The sequence below is a fragment of the Apostichopus japonicus genome, chromosome 17 (assembly GCF_037975245.1).
Source record: "Apostichopus japonicus isolate 1M-3 chromosome 17, ASM3797524v1, whole genome shotgun sequence".
NCBI classification, from domain to species: Eukaryota; Metazoa; Echinodermata; class Holothuroidea; order Aspidochirotida; family Stichopodidae; genus Apostichopus; species Apostichopus japonicus.
The window spans coordinates 5,968,236-5,988,070 of record NC_092577.1 but is presented as its reverse complement, the minus strand read 5'-3'; the positions used below and the strand labels follow the sequence as shown (position 1 = coordinate 5,988,070).

General features: G+C 37.4%; 1 protein-coding gene across 6 annotated transcripts in view; it reads left to right on the top strand.

Moving 5' to 3' along the window:
* Positions 1 to 19,835, top strand: part of LOC139985117 (NLR family CARD domain-containing protein 4-like) — a 468,217-nt gene that overhangs the window by 444,390 nt on the left and 3,992 nt on the right. For 5 of the 6 annotated variants that reach the window (XM_071999324.1, XM_071999323.1, XM_071999325.1 and 2 more), the window contains 4 exons: positions 2,690 to 2,751; positions 15,335 to 15,370; positions 17,055 to 17,186; positions 18,934 to 18,985. In XM_071999324.1, the coding sequence (XP_071855425.1) occupies positions 2,690 to 2,751; positions 15,335 to 15,370; positions 17,055 to 17,186; positions 18,934 to 18,984 (281 nt within the window). In that variant the 3' untranslated portion in view covers position 18,985. The remainder of the gene's footprint in view (positions 1 to 2,689; positions 2,752 to 15,334; positions 15,371 to 17,054; positions 17,187 to 18,933; positions 18,986 to 19,835) is intronic. The other variant, XM_071999327.1, reaches the window with a different exon arrangement.

Sequence of the window (19,835 nt, the reverse complement as noted above, 5' to 3'; positions counted from 1 at the left end):
GCAATGTGTTTACTTTAGTAGAGATCAGTGTTCTGCTGTGATTGGATATATTTCAGTTAGTCCGTAAGTAGGAACATTAGTGAATAGCCTAGGTTAGCTATCAGAAAGATACATTACTGCCATTTAGTCCATCGATTGGTGCTTAGTATATTTACAACGGTTAACGGCATTGCAGACACCGTTAAGTTAAATCTGTAGCTTTGATTCTGTTTTCATATTTAGACACTGCGTTTGGCGTTCCGTTTATCGCCGCTTTATATGTTGTGTTATACGCTGCGTGTGGCGCCGCGTTGGACGTTTCGTTGGGCGTTGCGTTTAGAGCCGTGCTCTGCGCTGCGTTTAGACGCCGCGTTGAGGAACTGCGTTAACAGTTACGTTCAGCGTAATCAAGGATAAGTGTAAGAACATGTAATGAACCTAGTAAGGAGACGGAAGTCTGAATAAACGGTACCACTGTGTCACGAGCACTGTAGCATCTTCTCCATTGTCATCTTTTTGTCGAAATTCTCTTTCGCCAACCCCATCATTACAGACTGCCCCACCAGACAGGGAAGTGACGTTACACTATCAATATACATACTGTTTATCGATTCGATACAGTTTCATATCGGTATTATATACTTGATGAGGTAACGATGTATACTTTACCCCCTATAACGTGTAGTATCTGTCGCAGTTTGAACTTAATATTTTCTTTTAATTTCGTTGATATGCTAAAATGTCATAAAGAAAGATTCAATATATTTGAGTAAGGCAGCTTACTGTGTTTCTTAGAGTAATCATTGATCTTGCAAGTAGTAGTTAAGAGAGGGATTCAGAGTAGATATAATTCAATTAGTCTTATTAATCGGTCAACGTGTAAATACAACGAAATATCAATATTGTTTTTTATTGAATGTTTTCCACTGTATAGTCCACCATCTAGTCTACAAACGTAACTGTAGACATTATAGGTATCATGTATTCATTGTAGTCATTTAAGTGAGTTAAAATCAAACGAACGCATTACTAAGCAGAAACGGATACAGGCGAGTGGTCGGGTGCAGGAGAGGAGGTATATATATTTCACGCCCAGTGTATTGCTCATTTGCTATTTACTCGTTAGTTGTTATGGTGTCCCTTTTTGGGAGTGGAGGAGGGGGGTGGTGCGGGGATTTCAACAAGGGGATGCCGTATAGGTACGTCTTACTGTTATATCATATACGTTGTGTTTGGGGATTGTGTAATGTTCTTACTCATTAATTAAAAATAATGCTCAAGCGAAAGTATTCATCCTTCGCTTGGATCAAGTAAACTGCAATGGATACACCTATGCTGCAGGCCATGGTAGTCTATTATGGAAAGAAGTTATCGTTGTTATTCAAACTAGATACGTGTTTCCTGAGTTAAGTGGAAATGAGCATTTGTCATATCGGCCTCAGAATTGTTACTGAATCATAACCGTAAAACTATGACCTGCTTTAAGTTAAAGCAGGTGGGTAGCTCTGGACCGGTAAAACGGCCGGTTATTAAAAGAGTGCGCACTGCAATTATGATATCTTTGTAACATTGGCTACGATAGCATAGGCTCGCATTCAAATTCCGTAATCAGAAGAAGTAAACAAACAGAAACAAAGGGACGTTACAATGGTCTGTTCTATTTCAACTTAGCAATTATAGTAATTGTATACAATTGCTGCTGATTTTTCTGTTTAGTTCGTGTTGTAGTTTTGTCACGGCCTTATTGATGATCTGAAAGACAAACCACGACACAAAACATAATTTATATTGATATGGTATCTTCATTAATATGTGTTTGCACGTTAGTGTTGTTTGTCTTCATTTACACTTCTGTTGATAACATACTTTAATGTAAGTTTCTTAAAACTTCTCAGAAATTTGGACAGCGTTATTGTTCATTGTTACAATTGTGCATGTCAAGTCATAATAACACGATGTTAGATAATACATACCTTCCTCCTCCATATAAGGTACTAGTAGAGAGATGGATGTATATAGTCTTAATACAGTTGAAAACAAACATACCTAAGAGAGTGACTGGAAACAAGAAATATAAACCTTAATTTACACAACAGACATACTCTCATGCAGGACAATGGAAATGTGATCACGTGATTATGAGGATGATTTGTCTAGGCTTGTAGCTCCATAAATCCAAATATTATTTTTTTTATTATCACCATTTAAATGATTGGCTTTCCTGATCTGTGATGACGTCACTGATGTTGAGTGTTCTCTGATCAGTTCGTCGTCCCATGGATGAGTATTCTTGAGCTGAGCATCGAATACTCGACTATCATGATTTGTTTTCTTAATTTAGTTCAATATTCACTCCTATTTGAGTTTTTTTTCACATGTGTTATATAGGATAAGTGTACAACTGATCAGTTATGCTAATGAGATGACAACAATTCTAAGCTGATTGGTTATTTAACTAAGAGGATAATGGTTGTAAACTAAACAGGTATCAAACCGAGATGATAATGAGAGTAAACTGATAAGATCAAACTTCAAGAATCAACCAGATTGATTTCTCAGCTGATATGAGGGTATCATCGAGGGCCAACATAAATCCGGTGAATATAATGTTTAATATCTCATTACATCCCCCCCCCAAAAAAAAAAAAAAAAAAAAAAAAGTTTTAATTGAACTTGCACTTTTATCAATTTCGTTTATTTTATTCATCAGTATGGAAGCAGCGAGATTATGGTTTTTATCATCGCCTGAATCTACAGACCGGTCTATGGCAGGTAAGAGATTGTGCACCTTTCTTACAGCTATTGCTCATAATGCATTCTGGTGCAACGTAATCTTTTGCGATATTCAGAGAATAGCGGAATTCAGATCGCCGTGTAAGAAAGAAGAGAAAATTGGGAGATTAGAATGGAATGGGGGGGGGGGTGGGGTCTTGATATGCGAGCATTGTTTTCATGAATCTTATTCAGCCCGCCCAATGTATTGTTCTATATTGAAACACTCGTACAACTTCCATATCAGTGAGATTATCAGTTGCTTGCTTACCATTAGTGTCTAGGATTGGGTGGATAGTTGAGGGCACCAAATAATACAGGAACAAGTCACGTAAAAGTTTGTATCACGTTATTCCAAACGTAGAAACAAACTGATAAAAATATGGATGTGAACAGAAATACATATCTTTAAAATATACTTTTGTAATAACATTCTGTAAATAAATCACAAGCATTGGTATTATAATTAACAACTGAGCATATCATTTCAACGTTTAGTAGAACACTAGTAGCATGTATGATCTTTAAACAACATAATTGACATAATCGACGCTGCTTAATGTTTCCAACATACCACTTTACATCCTCGTGAAAAAATGGTATTATTCTTCTGAAACAAAAATTAGCTGTAGTATAAAAAAAAATGACATTAACAAATATCTTAATCAAATAATGTCTTCACGTAAATGTTTATCATGGCACATACAACAGTCGTAAGAACAGTCCGTTTAGCCGACATTGTAGCTTACGGTAGCTGCCCTTGCATATTGTCTTTGTAGCAAGCTCCCTGGTTTTCAATGGTTATAGTAATATTTTTTTTTCTCTGGTGTTAGGATGAACTAGTAATGTAACAGATGGTGACCGATGCAAAGCAGCGCGATGTAACTTTGTATGCGGTTCAAAATCATATCAGAAACTGGTTTAATTAACTATCATTTGTGTTTGGAAAGCATATATAAACAAAATTGCTTGTGAACGTCCGACTCACCGTTTTCCATAGTGCAATTGCTGGACATTTTGGCGATTGATATAAATGAAGAAAGAGGTAAAATTTTTATCGATAAAATGAAAGCAAATTGAAGACTATTTTGTAAATTGTGAAAATATTATGTTCGTGATTTGGAATAAATTGTAGAAATATATCTTGCAAATATTTATTTGTAGTGGCACCGGATTTGATCTGTGGAATAAATCATTACCGATGTTTCGGTGGGGCTGTGATTAAATCACTTTCCACGCACATTTACACAACAAGACCATAATAACAGTTACAATGTGAGGGCAATTATACTACAATTTCGTTCTGTTGTCTAGATACCATGGTAACCAACGAACTGGACATGTCATTCGTGAGGCTGTACGCATTGTTCAAAAGATTACCTACATGAATCTGAATGTATTCAAGATACTGTGTCACGGATATAAAGATTCTAAGCCTTTGTCGTATACTGCTTTCTGCATTTTGTTAAAAACATCTTATAGATGTACAGTAGACTCTGCTTTGGAGAAGCCGGATGATCCGTGTAAAGCAATGATGGATGACAATACTAACTTAACGAATGTAGCATTAACATATATGGTTTCGTTTACAGTATCAACTTAATCGCCATCAAATAGAACTTAACAGGTTTCATTAGTTGATGAATTATTATAACTGTGATAGATGCTTGAACTCATGTGAAATCTGGTTGCTTTTAAACCAGCATCGGAACATAATCAGACCTATGACATATATTTCATAACATATGTACATACTAGCTTCACCTTCGTATACATGTAAGAATTGGGGCTGAAGTTGTTTCTATTCTCAGCGCCTGCTGAGGCTAATTAAAAGCGGTCAGATTCATAGTTCCTACTATAATATTGCTACACCGTTTTAAAAATAACATGAACTCAAGGGCGGCGGAAGCACTTTTAATCTTGGGGGCACCGACGTCGAAGGGCACTTCGCAGAAATTCGATTGGACTGATGCAGCATGATATTTAGTACCCTTTATAACTCTTATTGTATTATCTTATTTGCGTATACACATCACTCCATCAACGCCCCCCCCCCCCAGTGGCGGAGCTAGGGGTATTGGACAGGGGGGCGGGAATGGTCTGCAGGGGATCTTTCGACACTATCTAAGCGGAGCGCCACCACAAGTTGGCGCGGAGCGTACAGAAATTTTTAAGTAAAGATACTCCCTAGATCGCCGGAAATGACCCTTTCCGGGCCTTGCTAATTTGCAGATAAACGAAGAATAACTATAGGTGTCATCGCTTTTTTGTCAGAAATGTATACCAACAAAATGTGACAAATGTCAATAGGTATTTGAGAGCGCGCAATAAAAAAAAGCTATAATGGCGAATAAGAAAAAAGTGGTAAAAAGCTGAAAAGGGCGCCAGCAGTCCATTTGAGTCCGTCGGGGGGGGGGGGGCATCCGCCCCTCTGACTGTATGGACGCTCCGCCACTGCCCCACCCCCACCTCAAGGAAAAAAGGCATACCAGCACTGCAATATCCCATGTGCAAATTGGGAAACAAGGAACAAGTTTTTTTTTCGAGACAAAATGAGGTGAAATCATTATAAAGTCCAAGTCCCTGCACGCGGGATCGATACTTGCATGAAAGCAAATGAAATATGTCAAAATACGAAAGGATGGGGTAGGTTATGGGATATTAAAACTATACTCATTATTCATAGTAGGTTATAAATGGCTTCTGCTTATTACAAAGTCACAATGTAATATAGCAATGCATTTTTGGAAATGTATTAAAAAATTTTTGACAAATTGAATATGCATAATGGCACTCACCAGAATGTTAGAAGCCTTGTGGTAGTAAACATTTGAGTTTGACCCACAGAAATTCATTAATACTTCTAAATTAGGACTAGATCTCTTACTGAAATATCGCTGACCTAATAAGGTAATCAAGAGTACAATTGTTTTATGTAGAAAAAGGGCACATTTTTAACCTGAGGAAAAGTGGGGGGCACGTGCCCCCTGTGCCCCCCCCCCCCCGGTTCCGCCGCCCTTGCATGTACTACTAAGAGCTTCCGTAAGAAATATTCAACTCGAATATATAACAAACGCCAGATATATTTTTCATTTCATTACCGTAAATATAAAATACTCAAACACGAGAATCAAGGACTACGAAATACAAAGAGATGAACAGTACATCAATATGAACGTAAAAAAAGAAAAGTAAAAGTTTTATAAATACTTGAAAACCGATGTTACTAAAAACAATCTAAAACAAAGGTTTCAAGTCACTTTGTTTGATTAAACTTTACAGCAAAACAAAGACAATTATTTCTGAATTGCTTTATTCCATTTTTCGGCAAGATATTAGGATTGTGTACATTTCTATTGGCTTTAACTGAACTACACTGAAAAAATAAACTAGTCAATATTGCCACGGACTAACGTTAAATTAGTCTGTAACGTTAGTCAATGCACACGGACTAGCAAAAATCTTCGTTTCATCGCTGCTTCTTAGTTAGTTTACACTGACTAAGGAAAATATAATCGCAGCTTAGTCGGTGGCGACGGACTAAGGTATTTTAACCCATGGACTAAGAACGATACGGACACCCGATTTACGCCATAATCGTAGCTTAGTCGGTGTCGACAGACTAATGTATTTTAACCCAATTCGATTCACTTCAATTTGGAAACCGACAGGCAACGGCAGCTTGCTGGGCTTGGCATAGTTTCATACGATCACTCTAAGCAACTTTCAACCGTAAATCACCCAAGAAGGTCTTTAGAAGAATGGAGGTATTAACTGCATCATCGGCCTACCTGTTATTCCTTTAATTTGAAGGTAAAATTAAAGTTAATTGTTAGGCCACTGGCACTAGTACTGTATTATGGTTAGTGTAACGCTACCGTTGTCACGTTGGCGTTTCGCAATACACAAGTGCAATGACAGTGAGTAGCCTATAGGCTTCTACTGGGTACTGCAGTGCATTCTCAACACTAAAGTGTGCATCCTAAACACCAATTAACAATGTGTTATGTGTGTATTGGGCTAGATTGAACAGTGGCACATAATCTTCTTATTTATTCCCAAACAAATGCTGGAACTATAAGGCTCAATAGTTTATTTGAAGTCTACACTCATTTGGTAAAGATTTCCTGTAATTTCCCATGTGAATCTAAATGGGTAGGCTTTGTGATATTGAATAAGCAAGGCTAGACCTTCAAACGTACAGTCACAGTAGGCTGAACAAATTATGTTGGCTAGTCAACGGTATTATATGTTGCGAGCAGTCAGGATGCACGCTTCAGTTCTATTTAACCTTTTCATTTATCATTTTTTAGTATTTAATTTCCGGTCACGCCCAGGAAACAATTGCGACATTCCTTCACGGTCGACTTGCTTACTGTAAGAAGTATTAACCGTTTTTTCTCAGGAAAGCTTGATAGTCTGAAGTTATTATAACATGTGCTTTTAGTATACTGCCAAAGAGTAAGTTGTTGTATTTGCATTGATATTTTATGTAGAAGTAACGGAAAATTGAGTATGTTTAGTTTGGTCTAATTGCACGGTTTTTTTTTCTGTCCAATGTAGTGCAGGGTTCACTTGCGCGAATTCAAATTATTCTGTTTATGTATATGTATATGCATCGATTCTTTGATTATGATGTTTTTTTGACATTTATTTGTAATTCAAGCATATCTGTTTAGTAGCAAAGTTTAAAGGTTAAGATTAATTAGTTTTCTCTTTTTGATCCTAGATTGAATGAAACTCATTGGCGTAAATAATAGATCAAATGATACAGTTTAACGCAGTTGCTAAAACTCTGGGTATTCTCTAGTCTTCGCCGGTCCATTATATACTTTAGTACTACTAGTAAGACTATATCAAAACGACCGAAGACAAACTTAGTGTAACAAAGTACTGATTCTCCTCTAGCCTAGGTCTAAACAGGCTTGTTATGTGAGCAAGCAAAATAACAACTAAAAACGATTAGGCCTATAAATAAGTTGGCTCAGTGCATTTCTGTTTCTAAAATTTTATATTTTTAAAGATCATAAAAACAAACAAAGATTTAGCCCATGTTTTATTATCTCTGTATTCTGGGCATTTGATTCTGGTTGCAATGGTGATGACACTCTCGTTCAAATTTTCAGCTTTATACGTCTGCTTCAAACTTTGGGAGTGTTTTTTGAGACTATAGTGGAAGCAAATCTCACATAACTTTGTGGTGACAACTTTATTTTTTTTTTTTTCAAATGATGAATACTTTGCTGTTTCTTTCTTCCAGCAGGAATTGAAAAGCCAAATATCTAAGTCAAGGGTGAGCTTTCCTGTGATGTACGACACCAGTGTGGAGGCAACAACAGAAGAGGAGAACTGTGTTATATATGGCTTAAAGACATGTTTTAAGATGATATATTGGTACCCTTCGCAGAACAAAAGAGTTTATCCAAGAGTCCAAAAAGCAAAGGAACAAGTACCATAGAGAAAAAAGATGGAAGAGTGAGTTTAACTATTGTACCCAACTGTTTAATGATATTTAAGATACTTTTCATAACCTGTTTTAAAAAAAAAACCAGTCTAGTATATCATTTACGTGCAAGCTTCATAAGTTTGGTCAAATTTTCACTGATCTGTAGAGCGGGAGTCCAGAGGGTTTGGTTAGCTGGGAAGGTAACCAATTGCCTGGTATATCACAATGTTCACAATGCATTCCTGTATATGAAACCTGATGACTGGCAAACCGACTGTGGTGGATGTGGCTGGGAGAGCAATTTTAAAGTCACCTAATAGCTAACCTAGAGCAGCTTTCATGGTAACCACATCAAAGTAAGAACAATGTGTCAGGTATGGCCCCAAGAGCAACAAATGGCCATTGCCAGTAATCATTGGTGGTGGGGTACCCCTGCCAGTGATCTATAATTGACCCCTCACGGCTGACCTAGGTCAGCTCATGAGGTAACCACTTGAAACCTACTGGAAAATGTTGGTTAGGACTTCAGATACAAGGGATGGGCATTGCCAGTAATTTTTATTGGTGGGGTACCCCTGCTAGTAGACCCCCAATATGCCCATCCCCTCATTGACCTAGGTGAGCTCATGATTTGACCAGTTGAAACCTACAGGAGAATGATAGGTATCACTTCATATGTAAGGATGGGCATTTCCAGTATTTTATATTGGTGGGCCACCACTGCCAGAGTCCGCCCATCCCTTACATATAGAATCCTGTCAATAATTTCCAGTAGTTTTCAACTGGTTAAATCATGAGCTGACCTAGATCAATGAGGGGGGGGGGGGCTTTTTGGGGGTCTACTGGCAGGGGTACCCCACTAATATAAATTACTGGAAATGCCCATCCCTTACATATATATAGAGTCCTGCCAATCATTTTACAGTAGTTTTCAACTGGTTACCTCATGAGCTAATCTAGGTCAATGGGGGATGGGCATTTTGAGGGTCTACTGACAGGGTTACCCCACCAATGTAAATGACTGGAAATGCCCATCCCTTACATATGAAGTGATACCTATCATTTTCCAGTAATTTTTCAACTGGTTATCTCATGAGCTGACCTAAGTCAATGAGGGAATGGGCATTTTGGGGGTCTACTGGCAGGGGTATCCCCCCCCCCCCCAATATAAATTACTGGAAATTCCCATCCCTTACATATGAAGTGATACCATTTTCCAGTAGTTTTCAACTGGTTACATCATGAGCTCATCTAGGTCAATGGGGGATGGGCATTTTGGGGGTCTACTGGCAGGGGTACCCCACCAATAAAAATTACTGGCAATGCCCATCAGTTGTATCTGAAGCCCTAACCAACATTTTCCAGTAGGTTTCAAGTGGTTACCTCATGAGCTGACCTAGGTCAGCCGTGAGGGGTCAATTATAGATCACTGGCAGGGGTACCCCACCACCAATAATTACTGGCAATGGCCATTTGTTGCTCTTGGGGCCATACCTGACATATTGTACTTACTTTGATGTGTTACCATGAAAACTGATCTAGGTTAGCTATCAGGTGACTTTAAAATTGCTCTCCCAGCCACACCCACCACAGTCGGTTTGCCAGTCGTCTGGTTTCATATACAGGAATGCACTGTGAACATTGTGATGTACAAGGCAATTGGTTACCTTCCCAGCTAACCAAACCCTCTGGGATCCCGGTCTATTGGGATCATTATTAACATGATTAACATAATTATTAAGCTTTGAGAAATAACTTGGTGTTATGCTGTGCAAAGCTAATAATAATTTGGTAAAGCTGCTATTCCTGGCTTATAATTTGAGGGACCTAGATTTAAATGTATACCTCCCAATATGTTATAAAATTTTAATGTAAATGTATGTTTATGATAATGTGAGTTATCATGTGCTATATCTGTATCTGTGCTTACACGTATATCATATTTTCTGTTCACAGGTCAATAATGGTGCAGATTTTGGCTTCCTGAAGACAAGTGGGAGGCCATTTGTAGTTAAGAGAAACACTCTTTGTTCGTGAAGACTTAACTGGTGTCGATTTGGGGTACCACTTTAAAACGAAAGTCATGAGGAACCCTTGCCCAAGACTCAACTTTGCATTATTGTGCAGTGCTATACTTTTGCGATTCATGTTTGATCCATTAACTTGTCTTAACTTTGTTGGAAAAAAAATCAGATTTTCAGATTTTATTTACAGTGATTTCTTCTCTATCTGTCGAAAGTCAGCCTTTTGTAGACATCAGAAGTTTTATCAGAAATAAATACTGCCAACGTACACATTATTTGTGTTTCTTCTGCTCTCTTTTCTTTCAGTGATACTAGTCAGTGAAACTAGTCGGGTTTAATTCTTTCAGTGAATCTAGTCAGTGCAACTAGTCAGTCGATACCGACTAAGAAAGGTTAGTCGGGAGAGGCACCATCCTGACTAATGTAAAACCTGCTATAAACTAGTCGGTGGCTCATATAAATTAGTCGGTAAAGACCGACTAATGTCACCAACTAATGTAACTGACTAATAAACATTTACCGACTAAAAAATTGTTGATCGACTAAGCTGACGGACTAAGATGACCGACTAAGAAATCCAACTGACTAAGGAATAAATTAGTCGGTATAGCAACTAACTAAGGCTATGTTAGTCGGGAGAGGCACCAGATGGACTAACGTTTTGTTAGTCGGTGAACCAATTTAAGTTTTCAGTGTACCCTTAGGTGCAGGATGGTGGGTGTTCCATATGAATAGATAATGTCTACTCAATACAATAGGAATTGTCCAATCAAAACACTTAAAGGAATAATTAGTTAACGGAAGAGCTGTAAATGTTGCAGATTATAATTTTGAGAATGTTTAATCTGATTTTATCTTTAGATACACCGTCATCGATGAAAGAATTATCCCTCGCGACCACAATAGTATAAGTAATGATATAAATGAAACATCACCTTTGACGAGGGATTTGTGTACAATACAGACTAAGCTGATTTACAGATACGACTGTCTGTTATAACAGAAAAGACATAGTCATATATTATATTTTTATAGGTATTCTATTGCAGTCGCTATGGAATAGGACATGTTTGGTTACATGAATGAAATGTTACAGTATGTAAAGCTATATAGACTTCAAACTAGTCTTGGTGATTTTCTAACTTTAAGATATAAAAATTGACATGAAATGGGCGCAATGTTACATGTTGTTTACTTCCTGTCAGACTCACAGTTTACGTTATAACCCCCTGTGAAGTTATTACGAAGTTTCATCACCATTTCATCATCCTAAGCTTTCTATTTTGTTCAACTTTCTGTTGCGGCTAGAAAACTACTTTTCATATTTGACTATAAACTGTCCCTACTCCTCTCTTTCAGCACCCTTTTACCTGATATGGAACCATATTCATGTGTTCCTAAAACAGCCATATCCGTTGTTGTATTATATTATTCATTTAACCTTAAACCAAATACAAACATAAATATTTACATAAATGTGTGCCCATTGATGAAGTGTTAATTCATGTTATATCGCACGTCGCACGTTAGACATTATTCTAATTCAGTAAACCACAATCGGCCATAAAAAAAATATATACATTGCTTAATTATCGTAAAAGCATACTTTCTCTGGTTTGATTCGTAATTTTTAATTATTATATCAAAGATAATAAAAAACCTTAGAGATTCTCATGGGGGGTGGGGAGGGAGAGGCTAGGTCCCCATACTGAAGTAACGATAATTATATTTAAACATAAATGTTCATTTGTCCAATGACGAGGAGGTATTTGTCCAGGATGTTTATATCGTACAGTACAACGTAAACGTCAGAAAACCTTGTGACGAGGTATGCTACAAATAAAATATGGGGGGGGGGGCATTAAACAACAATAAATGAATTCTACCTTCCACGATCGTACTCAAGCGCCTTCGTCCTATTTCGTAATTATTGTTGTCCTTTTTTTCTCTGTGTGTAGCCCCCACCCCCCATGTGTCCTCCTTACAGAAGTTATTACCTTGTGAATCAATGAACATTCTCAATTTTAAATGAAGAGAATATTCAGACAGATGAAATCATATCAAGCGAAATAATTCTGTTGTGCTCCCAGTGTCTCTCTTCCACACCGTCTCAGTAAAAAATGTTTTATTGGTGAAAATATCGATGCACACTTTGCATCTCTAGAATCTTTACATCTGAAGTCACTGCACGCAGCAATACAACAATTAGCAAATGCTACTCGGTTCCAATAGTTTCAGTTGAAATGGGATTTGAGGGATCCCTATGATTGTATTTTAGTATTTATTGAGATCAATGTATATATACGTGACGGACATAAATGTGTGGTCCCAGTAGGATTATATATAAAAGGGCAGATCTGGTTTTAACTTGAAACAAAGAAACAAGTTGGGGTTTTGAGGTAGATTTCATCAATTTGATGTACTTTAACATACTAGCAAAATTAGAAGAGAGGTGACTAATTAAAAGATTATCTAAAAATTTAAACTGAAGGTTTATATTTAACTTTCAAGAAAAGTCTTTTTGTACCATCCTTTATATGTACGGTACTATGAATAAGCAGCAGCATTATGATACAAAAAATGGCAACTGTGAATCTGAACTAATAATGGTTTAAAATATTTTTTATGATTTTCTACGTCTTTTAAATAACTACTGTGTATAAAAATAGGTTCTTGAAGGAGCCTGGACAAGAAAGGGGGAGGGGTGGGGTATTAAAATTAACTTGTAACGTGGTTGCTTTTTAAACAAAACCACCCGGTGAATTGGTTCCCGGACAACTCTCCCCTGGACAACCCCCCCCCGGACGATCCCCCTCGGACGATCCCCCCTCGGACGATTCCCCCTCGGACAATTTCCACCCGGGCAATTCCCAACCCTGAATTGCCCCCAGGACAATTCCCACCCGGACAAGTACCAATCCTGACATTTGCCCCCGGACAATTCCCACTCCGGACAATTCCCACCCATGACAATTTCCCCCCGGACAATTGCCCCCCCAGGACAATTTCCCCCCGGACAATTTTCCACCGGACAAGTTTCCCCCTCCTCGGAAATATCGACGATTGATTGATAGCCGATGTAGGCGGGGTCAAGGCTATTATTTTAGTAAAAATGGGAATGTGCAACAGGAGATTTCAGTTTGGATTTCGATGACAATCATAAGCAGAAGGTCCATGCAGGTTCGAGACCCAGTGAAGCTGGTGGTCGGTTATTCGCCAGTTTGAAATCTCATCGATTTAATGAACTTCTATTTCTGAAATATTATTTCATGCTTTAGTTTACACTATGTATATTCTTTGTTCGTATCTTTAACTTCGCGATTTTTTTTCTCAGGTGAGTTGGGCCTGTTGGTTATGCTAAAATAAAATAATATCGTACACGCACAGTTTTTTGGTAATTAGCGTTAAAAAATCAGGGGTAAATTGTCCGGGAGAAATTGTCCGGGAGGGTAATTGTCCGGGGGGGGGGGGTAATTGCCCGGAGGGGAGTCGACCGGGATGGGAATTGTCCGGGGGAATTTTCTGGAGTGGGAATTGTCCGGGGATAATTGTCCAGGGGGAGTTGTTTGGGGGGGGGGGTAATTGTCCGGGGGAATTTTCTGGAGTGGGAATTGTCCGGGGGATAATTGTCCAGGGGGAGTTGTTTGGGGGGGGGGAAGTAATTGTCCGGGGGGAATTGTCCGGTCAACGGTAACGTAGCTATTGTATCTTCATATTTATATTTAAGCGCTGACGATACTGTAATGCAACATTATGTCGTTGTATCTTCAACTGGTTCCTATTGATATTAGTACTATTTCCATCAGAACTATTCAATATGTATGTATCTTATAGTATAAGAAACACTCTGATGTAGTTGAGTCGATTTTTCCTGATTCCGAGCCGAGTCCGAGGCTACTTGGTCAAAGTATGGTACTCTCGAGTCCGAACAGAGTTCTATAGAGTATATGAGCAACCCAATCTAAGTCCGAGTCCAGTCAGTACATAGAGATAATGCAATACATAACTCACATACTGTAGTTTCTGCGGACTGGGCTGAGAAATATACAGAGCGTATTGGTTACTATAACCATTTATAGCTCCATGCTATAACAAACTGCTAATTTCCAAATTAACAAACCGTCAACCCTTCCTGGTCTAAATTTGCCTAAGATGGAACATAGAGTGGGGCAAAGTTTGAATAGCCTTATATGAAATAACATACGTTTACCACACTACAATGAGTTTTCCTGTTGTATGTATAATGTTATGGGTATATTAGTTTATGTAGTGAATACTGTATATGTATGTTTTTTGGAAGAAATAATTGCAATGTGTACCGTGTTTACACTGCAATGATTAAGGTTGAAAGCAAGGATGGAAATATTTAGTCATGAAATAATTATTTACAAACTTCAAAGATCAAATACGCGCGTGACATGGCAAATATGGAAGAAATAAACTATTGAAGGGTTAATATAATTTCATGATATTTCATGAAATTTGTCAACAATAACAGATCTACACAGATCTCTAATCTATTTGAACTATCGTTATCTTTCCTTGATACTGCTCTTCGAGATTTTATCTTTCAACTGCATCTCCCAAACTTTCATGGATATCATTAAAGGATTGCCTACGGGATACGATAGCAAAATACTGCTTCATGGGATATTCAAGAGAAAACATTGTTTGTACATTCCATCGATTCAATCACGGGGATCGTATAAATAGTTCTATCTTTGAATACTGTCCTCTTTTCCTTCTCGTCATCCTCTCGCCCATTGTATCCATCTGACCATCTCAGTAAGAAGTTCATCATTTTGACGTCACTCGGTATTAAATGCGTTCTTCAGTGTTTGATAACGGGTTTAAAACTAATGTTGTCTTCCCTATAAAGCTGATGTGTGTATTCATATTATAACGTCCGTGCATCTTGCAATGACGAGTATGTCTCCTATATTGACTTAAGTGTGCTCAATACAGATGTGCGTTTATACCTGCCAGGAATAGTTTACTGCGATATTTGTGAACATATATCACTCTAACTTATACAATTTTTTGCTTCGCCTTATCATATTATCCTGAATACAATATCAAAGTCTCATGATAATAAACTTTCTCTTCCTTTCAGGAGTGTGACAGTCGGGGCGATGTACTAGTAGAAGAGGTAAGAGAGACATATATTCATGTTCCTGTTAATTAGTAACAGTACATTAGTAACAGGCAGGAGGCGTATTACTGTGGAAAGAAAAATAAGATCAAAGTGTATTATACTTGATTCTCGTCAGGCAGGAAAGTTTTATAATTGATATGTATCGAATAGGAATTTAGATTATATTCAGTTGGTATCACGTATGCTGATACTACTTTTCTCAATGTCAAGTTGAGATACTGCCTAAATAACCTTCCTTCGGCACACACAGTCAAAGAAATGCTAAATAAAGAAACGGATAGACTTTCAATTACTACAAGATTTAGGTAGATTGTCTAAGAGAAAAAGTATAAAACTATGTTACCCAAAGTTGGATGAAAATTAAAATTAGCCCATCCCTCTACATGGACGTCTTTGGTCCACCACCTTTCTTCAGTGGAGTTTAATAAGTAACTCATCGTTTAATAGTTGTAATACATATATATTTTGATATTTTGCGCATATAGACATCTTGGACATAACTGTAGGGTGTAACCACGGCGATGCAGGAACAATCTTGATTAATTACCTAGATCTGTAGCTATTTTCATGTTTATGGATAAAGGAAACAAATTACTATTGAATGTCGAACATTACACCGTCAAAAAGGTTTGAAATATTGTCATATACTACTGCAATTTTCACCCTTCAACGTCCGGATTGCTATCGTTATTAATTAAGAATCGCTATACTGTTACTATAGAGAGAAACTAACCATATAGTTAAGCCCGGGTCACATCTGCGCGATTCAACACGCGATTCAACTCGCAATACAATTGAAGGTTGAATCGCGTAGTAAGACACGGGTATCAACTTGTTGCGCAATAAAAGTTGCGCCGTCGATTTGGGTTGATTTGCAATAGAAAAATGTCCTAATCAGCGCAACTTCTCAGAAGCAACTTTTCTGATGCGCGTGATTTTAGTTGCGAGTTGAATCGCGTGTTGAATCGCGCGGATGTGACCCGGGCTTAAGAAATACATTAAAGTAGGTAAGTCGTGTTTTATGAGACATTCATTCTTCTTTCAGAATAGAGATATGATGATATATATAAATACACAAACCTTTCATAGTTTTCCTTTATTTCTGCAACTTATATGGGGAAGTTAGATTCGTGTCCATTTTAAAGTCAAAGAAATAGGACGAAAATGAGCAAGTAAAACAACTATATCTGTCAAATATTTTGCAACACGTGACACCAAAAGTTCCACAATGTGCGACAGTTTAAACTATATTGGTATCTCGTTTCAAGCAAAAGTACGTCAACATTTATGGAAATCATTTATGACGATGTCATTATGGTATGTTTTCCCCATTGACTATGGTATGTTTCCCCATTGACAGTGGTATGTTTCCCAATTGACAATGGTATGTTTTCCCCATTGACAATGGTATGTTTCCCCATTGACAATGGTATGTTTTCCCCATTGACAATGGTATGTTTTCCCCATTGACTATGGTATGTTTTCCTCATTGACAATGGTATGTTTTCCTCATTGACAATGTTATGTTTTCCCCATTGGGTTGTGGATTGCATCTGAGGAACTCCCCTAATGGCCTGTACATCCTGTCACTTAGATTGATGAGCCTCGGCATACAGGACTGTTAACGAGCTGTACACTAAACTTAAACTAACAGTTTTTTTCTACTTCTGTTACAAAGACCACTAATGATGATGATGGTGGTGATGATGATGGTGGTGACGGTGGTGATGATGATAAGCGAGACGAAGATACCGTTGACGTAACCACTAGTCATATCAACCAAGCGACAGAAAGCAGGACTACACCAGATGTGAGTAAATAGATATGTAGTATCAGAGAAACTATGAGAGTCCGCAAGGGGTGGGGGAACTGAAGGGGTATTTCCCCTCCCCTTGCAATATGGCAGTAGTCAAAATATGAGCAATAATTAGGCAGAAGTTTAGTCTTAATATGTTATAAACCGAGAAATTATAAGAGTCCGTAACGGGTGGGGTATTTTAGGGGTATATCCCCTCCCCTTGCAATATGGCAGTAGTCAAAATATGAGCAATAATTAGGAAGAAGTTAAGTCTTCATATGTTATAGTCCGAGAAACTATGAGAGTCCGTAAGGGGTGGAGGAATTGAGGGGGTATTTCCCCTCCCCTTGCAATATGGCAGTAGTCAAAATATGAGCAATAATTAGTCAGCAGTATAGTCTTAATATGTTTAGTCCAATAAATATTAAAAAAAAAACATGCAGCAACACTGCGGAGGCTCCGCTAACCTATTTATGAAATTTGTTTTGGGCATTGGCAATATTACTGAGCAGTTTATCCATTTGTTTGTTTTTCCTTGCCTAATGCTTCTTGTTAGCAGACATAGTTTTCGTTGTACACATTTGTTTTGAGAAAAAATAAAAAAGGTAAATGAAATTTTACCATTATAATAAATGAACGATATAAAATTTTCGAAATAAATTTGAAAAGTCAAAGGGCTATAGTTGTATTCTGGAATACTAAAAATTCAGAGCTGCGTTTTCAGTATCTTAAACCATAATGCAAAATTATATTGAGGTTTCATGGATGACTTCATCGTAACAGAAAGTCGACCTCCTATGTAACTACTAGTCATTACAACCTGAACCAACCCAGCACAAAACAGGCCTATATTAGATGTGAGTAATGAGATGTGTAGTTTGTGTAGTATGATATGTGTAGTGTGAACAGAGATCTAATGTGATCACCAGAGATCAAAAGAGAGATAAAATATAGTTAAATAGATTATTAACGGAGTGAATAAGACCTTGAACTATGTCCTAAAATATTGAGTTGGTTTTAACTAGTTGTTTTTATTACGAAATGTTTATAATATGTTAAATTGTCCCAGGCTGCCCACTTGTATTAGTCTTTGATGTAGTTGAGACGTCTTAAATCCTTCTATCTGTCCTAAATTTAATGTGCTCACTATTAACAACAGAGATCAAGATTGGATCAATAATTCGCATCAAAACGATGAATTATTCTAAATATTTTATAGCACTAAATCATTTGTCGTATTAAGAAAGTCATTTTCGTTACTACCGCTGTAACTGTCAATTGAAATTGAAATTGAAATTGAAAACTATTTATTTCCACTTCACCATAACATAGACAAAGTGAACACATAACATTTGAATATACAATACAAATACTTTCCATATGAATTAAACAATTGATATATACAAATGATGTGGGAGAGACCTGGCAGAAGCAGAGCTTATCAAGGTCAGGCCACCAACAAAAAAACACCCCCCCCCCCCGCTAAAATACACTTAAACATAGACAAAGAAACTAGAAACTTTACACGTGCCTATTTAATAAAGGATAGAGGGCGTGTGACGAGACTTACCAAGTGTTATGTTTATACACAAAGCAATCAATTCATCTTGATATGAATTACTACCTGATTCTCTGGCGGAATTTTGTTATTAGTAATAGCTACTTGTTCTCTTCTGTCAAGGCAGTCGTAAATTACTTGCCCTATAATTGATAGCCATTACGTATTAAGATATGATTATTTTCTTTGTATTTTGTTCAGGATGCAGCACAGAAGCGGACAAGGTCTAGGAAGAAATGCACAGTCTCGTGAGGTTAGTAAGGAATATCACAGCTGAATGAGACTCACTTGTTATAATCATTTTTTTTAATGAGATTTTCTGTAACAAACGTATACAAATAAGTAATTGTAAATTCGTATTCCTACTTCATAACCGGTAACAAATGTATTCCTCAATTGAAACCAACACATAACAAAAGGGAATTTTGTGAGGAGAGATCAAATTTGGCATCTCAAAGTTGGTTAGTAAGAAGGGGGCATGGGGAGGATTTTTTTTCATAAAGTAATTTACACTGAGCTCTGGATATTCTGACAGGACTAACACGTTAGGACGCATCATTGGTAAATTGATAAACATCTTCTATAAGCAGTGCTGAGAAACATATCACTCAAAACAGTTATCTCTGCATCTCACGGATAAGGTCTGAATAGGAATATAGAAAGAAAAACTGAAATATCTCTCCGTGATCAAACTTGTTTAACCCTTAATTGGTTAGTTGGTTTGAAATAATATGAAAGCAGATGATTCATATCAGTCTGTGTAGCAAATGCTCAATAATATTATGTGAAGCAGGGATCTCTGTCAATCTGTGTAGGAGGCGATACCTATTATTATGTGTAGCAGGGATCTCTGTCAATCTGTGTAGCAGGCGATACCTATTATTATGTGTAGCAGGGATCTCTGTCAATCTGTGTAGCAGGCAATACATATTATTATGTGTAGCAGTGATCTCTGTCAGTATGTGTAGCAGGTGATGTCTGTTATTATGCGTAGCAGGGTCTCTGCAAGTATTTTTTTATTAGGTGATGCCTGTTATGATGTGTAACAGGGATCTCTGTCAGTATGTGTATCATGTGATGCCGGTTATTATGTGTATCAGGGA